The sequence below is a fragment of the Bidens hawaiensis genome, unplaced genomic scaffold (assembly GCF_021521415.1).
Source record: "Bidens hawaiensis isolate Kalapana, Puna unplaced genomic scaffold, B.hawaiensis_p1.1 tig00000512_1, whole genome shotgun sequence".
Taxonomy (NCBI): domain Eukaryota; kingdom Viridiplantae; phylum Streptophyta; class Magnoliopsida; order Asterales; family Asteraceae; genus Bidens; species Bidens hawaiensis.
The window spans coordinates 2,728,197-2,741,175 of NW_027491033.1; the positions used below are offsets into that span (position 1 = coordinate 2,728,197).

General features: G+C 38.9%; 1 protein-coding gene across 1 annotated transcript; it reads left to right on the top strand.

The window, feature by feature from the left end:
- The first annotated feature begins 2,348 nt into the window (after window positions 1-2,348).
- Window positions 2,349-4,293, top strand: LOC143631307 (prefoldin subunit 5-like). Its single transcript, XM_077100110.1, has 4 exons — window positions 2,349-2,558; window positions 2,634-2,737; window positions 3,545-3,622; window positions 4,165-4,293. Exons 1-4 carry the CDS (start codon window positions 2,372-2,374, stop codon window positions 4,246-4,248), a joined length of 453 nt encoding a protein of 150 aa, XP_076956225.1. The 5' UTR covers window positions 2,349-2,371; the 3' UTR covers window positions 4,249-4,293.
- Window positions 4,294-12,979: the final 8,686 nt, after the last annotated feature.

A 12,979-nucleotide genomic window follows, 5' to 3' on the forward strand; every position in this document is an offset into this window, starting at 1 on the left:
TTTTAAAGTTCTTACAACTCATTATAGTTCTTAATATATATATATATATACACATATATATAGAGAGAGAAAATGATTCAAATAAAAACAATTATTTTGTGAGAAGTATGAGAATGCTTTAAAATAAAATACACCACTTAAATAGGACACTATACCATTTAAATATGAAACTATACAACTTTTAGAAACTACCGATCTCAACCACTAGATCCTAGATCCAATGATTCACATCTATTTGTTATGCTTCTCACAAAACTATTATTTTTACGTTAACCCTACCATATATATATATATATATATATATATATATAGTTGGTATCATTTAAGAACTCTAAAAAAGTTAAGAACTCTTAGGAACTCTTAACAACCAAACATTTTTAAATTTTTTTTTATATATTAACATTATTTAAGAGTTGTTTTATCATATTTTACTTAAAAAAATTTTATTACATATATTAATCACAAGTTTACATGTGTGTAAAATTTATGTACTAACAAATTTACATATGTGTAAAAAAACATAGATATGTATAAAAACTAATTTTCAAAACTGTAATCGTAAATATAGATATAAAAGAATGATATAACTGCACTCAAATAACACTAACATACAAAAAAAAAATATAAAAAACGTTTGTTTTCAAGGGTTCCTTCAAGTTTTTAAATAATTTATGAATTCTGTAATGATATTCATCATATATATATATATATATATATATATATATGACTACAACACTATTACATCCTTAAAACAAAAACTTATTGTTGACCGTGCGCCACGCCGCCACATATGGTAAGTCGACTCATTTTGTAGCCCCTATGCTACACATAGCCTAAGTGGCTTCCCATTTCTGCCCACCTAAAAGTTGGCCCCACATTGTTTCTTGAATATTTTTTTGTAATAATTAAAATGTAATAATTTGTATCGAGAAGTGTTTGAGAACAAATAAATTGTTGGAGTTATTATTTCTCTTATTACATTTGACATTAAAAAATTTTCTTGCAAAAAAGTCACGTAAGTGGATTGGTTCGAGTGATGATGATGATGATGATAACGGGGAAAGTTAACGTACAAATGAAATTAACGTGCTAAACGTGAGAATTAATAGAGTAATTATGTAACTATATCATAGAGTAATTATGAAATTTCTCTATGGTGTGATTACATAATTACTCTACTTGTATGTATAATTACTCTACTCGATTTCACGTCTAACATGTTAATTTTATTTTTATTTGATCCAAACTCTAATAATAATAATATGGTAGAGTTTTCTGGAGATATACTTTTAAACAAAAATAGATAGTGAAGTGAAACTTTTTTAAAACTAAAATATTGTATACTTGAAGGCCTATATGAAAATTCTAGTTAAATGTAATGCAAACAATTGGTCAAATTATTCTACAAATGAGAACAAACATGAGAAGAATAAAAAAAATTTTAGCCACAAAAAAAACCTTAATTTTTTTTAAGAAAAATAAATGAAAAAATCATAACTCGAAATTTAATGAAAACATAAAAATTTTTCCACTGTCTTTCTCGTTCTCATAAAAAACACAATGGTAAGTGAAAAAAGTCATTGTGTCTTTTTGTTTATCATTGTGTTTTGTGTTTATTTTCGTCATTGATTGTGTATTTTTTCTTAACATTGTGTCTTTTTTCTTTATATTGTGTTATATTACTAAAAATTGTGCTATATTTTATTCGACTTTGTGTTATATTTTGCGATATATTGTGTCTTTTTTTTTTTTGATATAATTGTGTCTTTTGTTTATTCTTGTCAATTTTTTTTATTTTTTTGTACATGAATGATGGCGGAAACATTTTAGTTTTTTAATATTTTTTGTTTTTTATTTATGTTTTGAGTTATGATTTTTTTATTTTTTTTTTAATTTGGTCACAAATCGTTCTTACATTTATTTTTATATGCCTTTGTATTTTAACTTTACAATGTAAACAAGGGTTTCTTTTAATAATATAGTTAAATAATTAAATTTTATTTTTATTTTTATTTTAGGATTTAAAAGAAAAACTTTTATTTATATAAAGACTAAAATTTTAACTCAATTACACAAATAACCCCTGAAGTGGTAAAAAGACTAAATTGCCCTTACATGAGGTGCACATGACTGGATTTAACGAGAAAAACTAACCCTCGTTAATGAAAAGGACGAACCGTGCAATGTTTTTTGAACATAAAGGATGTTAGCTAAAGGGACGAGTAATGAAAAAACGTAAAAACATGAAAGGACGAGTTTTGTCTCTAAAAAACAAACCCCATTAAAATAACTGTAAACACAAGTGATTTAGGCCTGTAACTGGTAAAGACTCATCGAAGGGTTTGAGAAACAGGGTTTTGAGAAAGCAAGAATGGCGTCAAGGGGAAGCGTAATACCAGAACTGGAGAAGATGAGCGTGGAACAGCTGAAATCAATCAAAGAACAAAGCGATATGGAGGTCAATCTTCTCCAAGACAGCCTCAATAACATCCGTACCGCCACTAATCGTCTAGATCTCGCTTCAATAGCTCTCAATGATCTATCTCAAAAACCTAAAGGTCTGTCTTTGATTATTTTTTGGTTGATTTATTGAATTCACAATCATCAATGATTGTTTATGTATGTTGTTTTAGGAAAGAAAATGTTGGTGCCATTAACGGCGTCGCTTTATGTTCCTGGGACACTTGATGATGCTGACAAAGTGCTTGTTGATGTTGGCACTGGTTATTTCATTGAGGTTTGTTGTTAATTAGTGTTTTATTAATTTTGGTTTTTCTACATTTGTCATTTGTTGATTTTGGGTTTGCTATTGGTACACACTACGGGTGTAAACGAGCTGAGCCAAGCCCGAGCTCCACTCGTCAAAAGTTTTTTTTAAGCTCTGGTTTTTGTACATTTGTGCAAACGGGTCAGGCTTGCGAGACCCAATCTGTTTAGTAGTATTCTCAGGACCCGGGACCCGACACTGTTAAATAATCGGGTCTGATTGGTTCAGGTTTCGCGGGTCTTACCATGTTTATGTAAAGAGAAAATGTTCAGACCCGTGAGACCTGGACCCGACCCGGATCTGTTTAATGGTATTCTTAGGACCTGAGAACCGACCCTATTGTAAATAACCGGGTCAGGTCCCATGGGTGTTGCGGGTCTTACCCTGTTTATGCTCACCCCTTTATTTAAATATAAGTTTAATTATTTTTATATTTTTTGAGAAAATCCTTAAACGAGCATAAGTTCAGGTTGAGCTCATGTGCAGTGTCTTAAACAACAAGCCAAAGCTTGGCTCGAGCTTGGTTGTGCAATGTGAAATTAATACATAGAAATCCAAAAAGGTTCAAACTTAAAAATGCACAAGGCTTGTGAAGGGTAGGCAAGCCTAAATGATTTTCCCATTAACGGGCCTAATTTGAGGCTCAGGCTCGGGTCGGAGTGTCGGACTCAATAAGGCTTGGCTCGTTTAGAGCTATTTATCGATCCAAGATCGAGTTGATATTAGGTGACTGGTTTCTCAATAACTTTTCAGCTCTTTGTATATTTGTTAAAATAGAAAACAATGGAGGAAGGGAAGGATTATTGTGAAAGAAAAATCAACTTGTTGAAATCGAATTATGACCAACTTTTAGAGGTATGTTTTTATCTTATGTTATGTTTAATTAATGCTATTGAAAGATTATTGTTGAGCATCTGTTTGACTTTATATTAGTGTGTAAATAAGAAGATTTTTTACTAACGTTTCTGTTAGGGGTGTTATATGAGTCCCACGAACACTGCCTTTTTAACCCGAAAAAAATTATATCTTATATTCTTACGTATTAGTGATCGAAAAGTACAAATTTAGACCAAAAAATGCAACTCATATAAGAGTTGATGCTCATTTGTATTTTATAATTGATGTTTACACATAAAGTTCCAATCTTGATTGTAAATATAAAACGGTTTTTTCTTAAAATAAACGGATTTAATAAAATTTTTAGCGCAAAAGTGATTTTAAATGTTGTACTTGTCGGGTCGAACTGAAAATGCATTGTATGTATAGCTTCTAATTCTAGGATACTTTAATGTTTTATAGCAGTTACAAGTAAAAATGTTAATTTTGTTTCAAAAATCCTAGTTTTAGGTTGAAAATGCTGTTGTTTTGATACATGAATTTGGTGATTGTTTTAACAGGTGACAAGCAAGAAAAAACATATAGCTGATGAGGCAGGATTGGTGCTGCAAGCCAAAATGAAACAACTGGCTAGTGCTTCATAAATATATCTTGTAATGGTTTGTATTTCTGTAACCAGTTTTTTATTGGATTTTGATGACTAGATTTACAACTCTTTATGCGTCAATTACAAGTCACTTCGTGCAATATTTTTCGTAATCAAAACGTATACCAAACTTTCCCATTACCATTTATTACTCCTTTAATGGCTTAAGTTTGTCACTTGTTATGAATAAGGGTGTTTTTGTCTTTTTTTTAATATATCTTTTTTCTTGTGGAAAATTTATGGTAGGCTATTATTTATTTATTTATGATTTATGAATGAAGACCCTAAGGGGGTGTTTGGTAGAGAGAGTTGTGGGTGGAGAATTGAATTTCTCTTGTTTGGGAGAATTGAGAGGAGAATTGGGTAGAGAATTTCAATTCTCTGGGAATTGGGTTTAGTGTAAAATTGGAGAATTGGATTTCTCTCCATTTGGAAGAGAAATGGATTTCTCTACTCCCTTCTTCATCCCTTCCTCCCGCCGGCCATCACAGATTCGCCGCCGCCACTTCCGGCCAACTCAGGAAACCCACTTCTGCGATGAGGATGATGATGATGCCGACCGGCGATGAGCCGCCACTTCTGCGTTCGCGTCCGTTCATAACCCACGTCCCTAAATCGGAACCCTAAATCACGATTAGGGTGTTGCGAGGATGATGATGATGCCGACCGGCGATTAGAGCCACCACTTCCGGCCACTTCCGACCTGCGATGAGCCACCGGTGATTAGGGTCTCTGCTCCCGTTTCTCCGCCATTTCTCCACCCATTTCTCTATTGTACCAAATAAAGGAAATGATTTTCAAATCTCCACCCATTTCCATTTCTCACCAATTCCATTTCTCTCCCATTTCCATTTCCATTTCTTTTCATTTTTTTTCTCTGTACCAAACACCCCCTAAATGGATGTTACTTATTTGAGATTGGTACTTTACTTTTGCCAGTTGCCACAACCTAATAAGAGCAATCTTAATGTTACTAATAATATTGCTATATTATATGTAACTAATATTACATAATAATATTTAATCCATTGCTAAATGTAACAAGATTTCACAATAATATTATTCGACATAAGTATCAACTAATGTCATGACAGCTCATATAAAGCATTCCCCATGAGTCTATATTTTATAAACCAAATCTCATATGATGCTTGTAAATTAAGTTCAACATTAAGATTATAATTCTTTAAATTCCATGATTCCAAAATGTAAAATCCATAATATCATGTCACAGTTTGACTCTACATTCGATTGTTGATTTCACAATTTGTTCGAGTCAGCTGTGGTTGGACATGATTCAAGACGGGCATTGTTTTGGGCGCAAGATGGACCTTGATTTACAGTGGTCATTTCATACCATTTTCATTTGCATAGATGTCTCACATAACTTGTGAAGTATTTGGTTTTCCCATATCTAACTTGATATGATGTATATGGCTTCATATATGAAGAGGAAAGTACATGCCAATAAAACATAAATTTCATCTAAAGATGTCAATTTTTTTACCTGCATCTAATCTATCTTATTAACTAAAATCACATAACACGCATACTGCATGATTCAAATCATCTAATCTGATAAATGTTTGACAGGGTCCGTCCTCTTCCCTAATTTTTTTTTCTTTCTATATATGCAGCATTTTTATTTATTTTTTGACCTTTTAATTTTCTATTGTTATATGAAATCACATTTTGTAGAAAGGATTTAAAGGGGCACCGGATTTTCGGTTGGTTTAGATTATGTTGGTTCTAGACCGGATCGGTAACTAAAAACTAGAATTTCAAGAAGGGACACAAACCATTTATCTTTGATTTGGTTTTGTTATATAATCCAAAAGGTTGGAACCAAAATCCTGGACCATCTAATTAACTCTTAAATAAAATAACACCAAAGAGCTAAGATGCATTTTGTTTTCCAGTAATTAAAACGAATGGATTTTAGCCCAATATGAATTAAGCCCACATGGCATCCCTACCAGGCTACCAATAGAATAACCTCAATTTAATTTCAAATACGATTTGGGCTGCTTTGAAATTCATTCAAAGTTTGAAGAAGAAGAAGAAGAAGAAGAAGAAGAAGAAGAAGGGTAGGTGGGTTTTATTAAATTAAGAATATTTATCTTAAGTTATGTCAAATCATTTTTGTATTTTTGTTGAAAAATAAATGAGTAAGTCTAAATAAAAAATGGTCCCCACAATGTCCCCAACTTCATGTGATGTGATGACCCTCAATCACATTAAATTATGGGTCTACATCCTTCTATGTTCATGTGTCGCTTGATTAATGTTTCTTTGCTATATAGACATTCTTGTAGCAAAATCTCATATCTTATTAACCATTTTTAATGAGACTTGATCATGTAAAAAATTAAATGTCAATGTGAACTAGCCTACTTAGTAGAGAAACCTGACTCTTAAAGGGAAGTCTCGTGTTTAAAATTAGATGAGAAAGTAGACTTACAGATGTAAAGTCCGATAGAAGTAAAATTTATCATTCAAAAAAATATAATGAAGTACATATCAATTAATAATTATTGAAAAACAAAATCCTTATACACAAATATTTATGAGAGTAAGAAATAAACACTTTAAAGTACATAATTGGTATAACCATGTAAGACAATTATAAATATTTTATGTTACATATATTAGGAGTAAGAAATAAAAAGGCAAGCTGTTATATAATTCTATTATACATAATAATTAAAGACAAATTGGATTTTAAATATCAAAACTATGACTCATTGACCAGCAACAATCAATATTAATAATTTGACTAGTGAGACTAATAACTTTTACTTTTTGTTAACAGACGTAAGCCTAATAGAATAATTATCATTAATTTCCGGTTGGTTTACCTTTGGTAACCACTCATTTTTGCTTGTACATTTCAATGATAGTAATACTTAGTAGTGTTACTGATAAGACTGTTAGTGTGTATTATTATCACTAATAACTCATTGTTTTGATTATTAAAACTCACTTTTCATGGTTAATGAAGAAACACTAGATGACCCTGGCAGATTATGGATAATCTTAGGGTTTAAGTAGATGTTTCCCACGAGGGTTGGGTCCGGCAAAGATGGTTATTCTTAACCTGCAAAACAGACACCGTGAGCTCGTCACTGAGAAGGGGGGGTTCCTCTTTGTGACCACCCTCCGGCGTGAGAATCAGACTAGGTTGCTCTGAATATAAGTGTATATTAAGAGAAATAGCTAGAAAAGATAAGATAATGATACCGTTCCAAGGTGTTGGAGTATTTATAGCCGAAGGTAGGTTTCCAAGCAGGTACGGCCAGCTGTATAATATTCCTTTTCCACCAACTACGGGCTATGTACGTGCCACGATGGGAGTTGGTGGGTAGGCAGCGGCTGATAGTGATATGGCCGGCTGTATACTATTCCTTTTCCACCAACTACGGGCTATGTACGTGCCACGATGGAAGTTGGTGGGTAGGCAGCGGCTGATAGTGACGTTTTGTACTAGAGCGTGCTCCTCCTCGTACTATTGTCGGTGAGCTGTCACCCTGTGATTGGTTCATGGGCTGCTTTGGTCAGATCTTGTCTATTTTGTCCATACCTTGGCAGGTATAGTACAAAAGATCTTCCAGAAGCGTACGGACTGGCTCTTTTGGGCGGGAATATTCCCGCCTTGCTCATTCCTTCAGGTGACATTGCTGAAGTATAATAGTTAGTCCTTATGCGTGTAGCCTTACCGTTAGTGCGGGTAGCCTTCTTTCTTGGCTTGTACCCATAGCTGCGGGAACAGGCAGGGTACTATACCAAGGGAGGCTTTCCTGCGGGAACAGCTGGCTTACTGCGTGTAAGGTCTTCTCTCTGAGCATGGTGGGTCCTGCGGGGCCAGTTAGTCTTTGCGCAGACGTACCTCTTCAAGGTGTGTCTTGCGGGTCTAACTGGGATTTGCGGGGACCTACCTCTTCAAGTCCCCCCAGTCCATTGTTCTTCTCATGAATTATTAATAAGTGAGGTGAACTTTTGGACTTTTAAGCAAGGGGTTTTAAAGAGGTTTTTTGTTTTTTAAGGTTTTCCGTGGGGATTCTTTCCGCGGTTTTCCTAATGTCGCAGAAATTCCCGACTTTTCTGCCTGATCTTTGGTTATGATGCGGGTAGGTGTTTAACCTCTTCGCAAGTCGGGAGTGTTGAATTTCACTTGTATAGACTCTTCACGAGGTTTTGGTAGTTTTGGACATAGTGATCAGTTATGTTAAACTACCAATTCCACCTTGAAGTTTCAAACAATCTAGTTCTCAACGTTCCCGTCATGCGGAGGTGTTATTTCCCTTTCCGCAAGCATGGCCCATAAGGTCCTTCTTGGCTTCAATTCCCTGCAAGTGCTTAGTATGTGAAGGGTTTCGCCTTGACACTGTACCCGCATTTGTCTTATGGTTTTTTGCTTCCCAAGGTAAGGGGGTATATTCCCTCTTATTTTTGAATCGTTTTGCAATTCGACGAATTGGTGAAAGGATAAGAACAGTCCAAACTGTTGAAGTGACGTTGGCGTCTCCTGACGGTTTCTTCTGATGGTTTCAGGACGTGCAGGAAGTTATGGCGACGTGACAGTATATGGTCATTCCAGACGCTTTTTCAGGCGCGTGGGCGCGAATTTTATGGCACGCGTCCTTTCGACAGCTACTGCCAGTTTGCGCTTTCCACGTGTCGTCATTTCATTGCACCTGCGCTCCCTCTCTCCTCCGCATTAAATTCATCGCATTCATTGCGATGAGTATATAAAGGGGGGAGAGGGTGCATTTCAATTCACACCTTCACTTCACTCTTCTTCTTCTAAGCGATTTCCGGCGAATACTTTTAACTTCTCTGTCGAGCATTCTCCTGAAATCGTTCTCTTTCCTACCTTAAAACATGTCATCCGTTCATGATCCTGAGGTTACTGCCGAAGAGTCCGACGTATACCCTGAGAACCCGATGTCCACGTCTGACAAGGACGACAAGAGTACTGCTGGCGAGTGCCAGTGTGCTCTTTCTGTCGATTTGTATCACTACATCGTCAAGAAGTTCATGCTCGAGCCCTACGAGCCTGAGTTTCCAGAGCCTCACCAGACGGTGTATGATGCCCCCAAGGGCAAGATAGGGGTTTATGCCTCATTCTTCATGTATGGGAATCTCACATTCCCATTAACGAAGTTTGTATACCGTGTTTTGGAGAAACACGGTGTACACTTGACGGAGGTACACCCAATGGCGATCGCTAAGGTCCGCCATTTTGAATGGGTGTGCCACATTCTGGTCATTGAGCCCCGTGTCGACCGCCTGATGACCTTCTACTCCTGGAGGTGCATCCAGGGCTGGTATACCTTGGTCACTCGGATCAAGGGTTTGAAGATCTGCGCTACCGAGCGCAGTCTTCGGTCTTGGAAACGGGAGTTCTTCTACATCTCTGCCCGCGTCGTCCCCATTGCGATGGCGTTCAAGAACAGGAGAGCACTCCCCAACCTTCACGCCTCCAACTATCAGGAGACGGAATAGTTTACCAAGATCTCCCAGATCCAGACTCCGGTTTACCGCTTTGCGGAGTCTGGATGGTGATGCTCGGGATGAGCCGGGTATGGAAGGATGCCGGTTCTGGAACGCCGCAAGTACCTATCATCCTCGAATACGGTTTGAATTCTACTCCCTAAGGTATGCTCCGTCTTTTGTGCTGATTTAGGGTTTTTCTTCTAACTGTTTTTCTTTTTATTTTCAGAGGGAAACAACTTACAATCGCTTCTGCAACTGCGGGAGACTGGTGGTCCCGCTCGACTGGGTACTCATGATCTCGACGAGAACGAGTTGCCCATTTTGGAGCAGACGGCGGATAGGTTCGTGGAGGTCTACCCGCCGGGCCACGAGATTTGAGCGCCACGCGGCCAGGTAAGGGATTCTTTAATCCTCGCCCTCTGCATGCTCAGACTTCTGCTGGAGTTCCTCTAATTTTGTCATCTTTTGATGAGGAATCCGTAGATGGGCCTGTCTTCGTGAGGAAGAAGAAAGCTGCCGCCGTGAAGGGCAAGGCGAAGGTTACCTCCGCCGTCGACCTAGGAGATCAGTCTGACTCCGAGACTGAAAGCGAGGGGGCGGCGGGGAACCCTGGTGGTGGTGACACAATTGTCTCGGAGGTTGGGACAGCTGTCACCTCCGAGCAGCCAAGCGTTACGACGGTGACTGGCATGAAGAGGCCAGTTCCATCGGGTTCGTCCCCGCCCGTCAGAACCTTCAAGATTAAGAAAACCCTTAAGTGTACTTTTTATTTATCTTTCCCGCATTCCTCTCCGCCATTGTTTTTAATATTTTGTTAATCTTCATGCAGGCGTGGATGCAACCGCATTCCAAAGTGGTGCGGGAAGGAGCGGTTCTGGACCCACGACGGCAGGTTTGGTCAACCTACCCGAGGCGATGACCCATGTTTGCAGTGTTGGTTCAGTTGCTCCTCCCGTTGAGGCAACTGTTCCAATTGTGATGCCATCTCCGCCGGCTGTCAGTGCCATCTTCACCGCATCCTTCACTGAGCCGGCGGTGATTTTTTCTGCGGGCTCTTCCGCAGTGGCGGCCACGGTTGTGAGTTCACCTCCAGTGAGTTCACCTCCGATGGTCTCTACCGCGGCGGCTTCAACCGTGCCTCCTCCGGCACCGGCGACTACCTCGTCCCCGGCCGGTTCATCAGGTATGTTCAGGGTTGGGGCTTCTAGCCAATCTCTGCCTCCTTCCCATCTCCCTGACCTCTTGTATGGATATCCCTTAGGTTCGGGTGATGGGTTTGGCGGCTACCGGCCTGTTGTCGACCCTACAGGTGCGTAGGGTTATTTTGGCCTATTATCTTTTTTTTTTATCATTTTTTTCCTAACTGTTTTTTGTTTTTGCAGTTTCAGATTCCAATGAGGTGTATGTTCCACGGTGGAACATCCGCCGGGGAACAATCCTTCGAACGGCTGTGGACTGCGTCGAATGGGCGCGCCACGCCGCCCCGAGCGGTGCGCTGGGGGAGGCAATGGCTAGCTACAAGGAGGGTAGGCTAACCAATGAGCTTCGAATTCTCCTTGCTCGAATGCAGCCGCGCGTCGAGTTGCTTTGTCGTGAAAATGACAAGTTAAAGACGGCGCGTAGCCTCGAAGTGGCTCAGGCGCGTGCATTGCGGGAGGAGAACAAAAGGCTTGCCATGATTGTTGCGGAGAAGGAGAAGGCCTTCAAGGACCTTGAGGTCGAGGTCCAGGCCAAGCATGAGGCCCATTCCAAGGCTACCCAAGCTGTTAACGAACAGCTTAGGTTGGCTAAGGAAACTGCGCGGAACGCGACCAAGAGGGCCACCAAAGCTGAAGCCATTGCTGAGCCTCTGCGCGCCGAGAATGAAGAGCTTAAAGCCAAACTAGAGAGGCTTCAGCAGGATGATGATGCTTTGGCCTTAGAAGATGCCAAGAAACTACAAGAGCTCTTGGACCAGAAGGGTATGCTTGACCGTACTGAGCGTAAATTGAAGTGCGTTGAAGAGGCTGCTGCTAAGGATGTTTTGCTTGCCAAACTTAACAAAAATGAAGCCGAACGCGCCCGTGATCAAGCTCAAGATGCCCTCCAGGAAGCTCTGATCACCAAGGAATGGCTTATACGAGAAGCGTTTTCGCAGGTATGCGTAATTCCGTAATTTCTTTACGCTTTTCTTCATATTTAAAAAAGTTTTTGATACATATATTTTTATTTTGTAGGTTGTGCATCGGATTTTCACGAACACATCATATGACGATGCTATGAGCGCAGCCCTCAACGCTTCTCATGAGGATGGGGAAAAGGCTGGTTTCCTGCTTGGTCTGGGGTTTGTTGAGAAGGGCATCCCGCCTTCCAACTTCCCTCTTTATGACGTGGACACTGAAGCTGCTTACGACCAAGCAGTGAACCAGTATGCTGCCTTCCCGCATCCGGTGGTGGAGAAGGTGAACGAGATTGCTGCTGCTGATGATGGGCTAACTATTCTCAAGGCTTTCCTTGAACCGCCACAGCCAACTGATGGTGCGGGTTCAAGTGGGTTTGGAGGGAGTGGTCATGAAGTTTGAACCTTGAGATCCCTTCCCATCATTAGGATAGATTTATATATTTGTAGGCGGGTAGATACCCAGCCATTCTTGTAATGTTTGAATTTTTATGGAATATAAATGTTTTAATGCCTTGCCTTGTAAACCTTATATGTTGTGCTTATACATATTTTAGTTTAACTTAGCAATTTTCTAAGTGTTTAGGATAAGTTAACCTGTCAACGTGGTAGATAATAAGTTCAAGTTTTGCTTCCTCCATCATGATTGTGCGGGTAAGACCATCACTTTCACTTAGTAGGATGGCCAAACTTTACCTATATCTGACATGCGTGAAGGTTTTCCTCATCTTTTCCTTATAAATTTTTACCGTTTTTATGTTTATGCGGGTTTTGCCGCCTTCCACACGCAACGACTTACTTCTTTCCACACTTATTTATGCGGTGAATACCGGCATATCAGTCTGGAAAGTTCATATGTATAAAGGTAAGGCTATCAACACAATGTGATAAAGGAGAATCATTTCCATTAGAAGTGGCTCTAGGCCTTTTTTTACAAGTTTGGAATTGATCTACATGTAACATTTGCGTAATTGAGCTCCATTCCATGTTCTTGGGATGGGGGTGCCATCGAGCCTTTCGAGCCGGTATGCGCCCTTTCCCAAAACTTCTTTGATAATATATGGCCCTTCCCAGA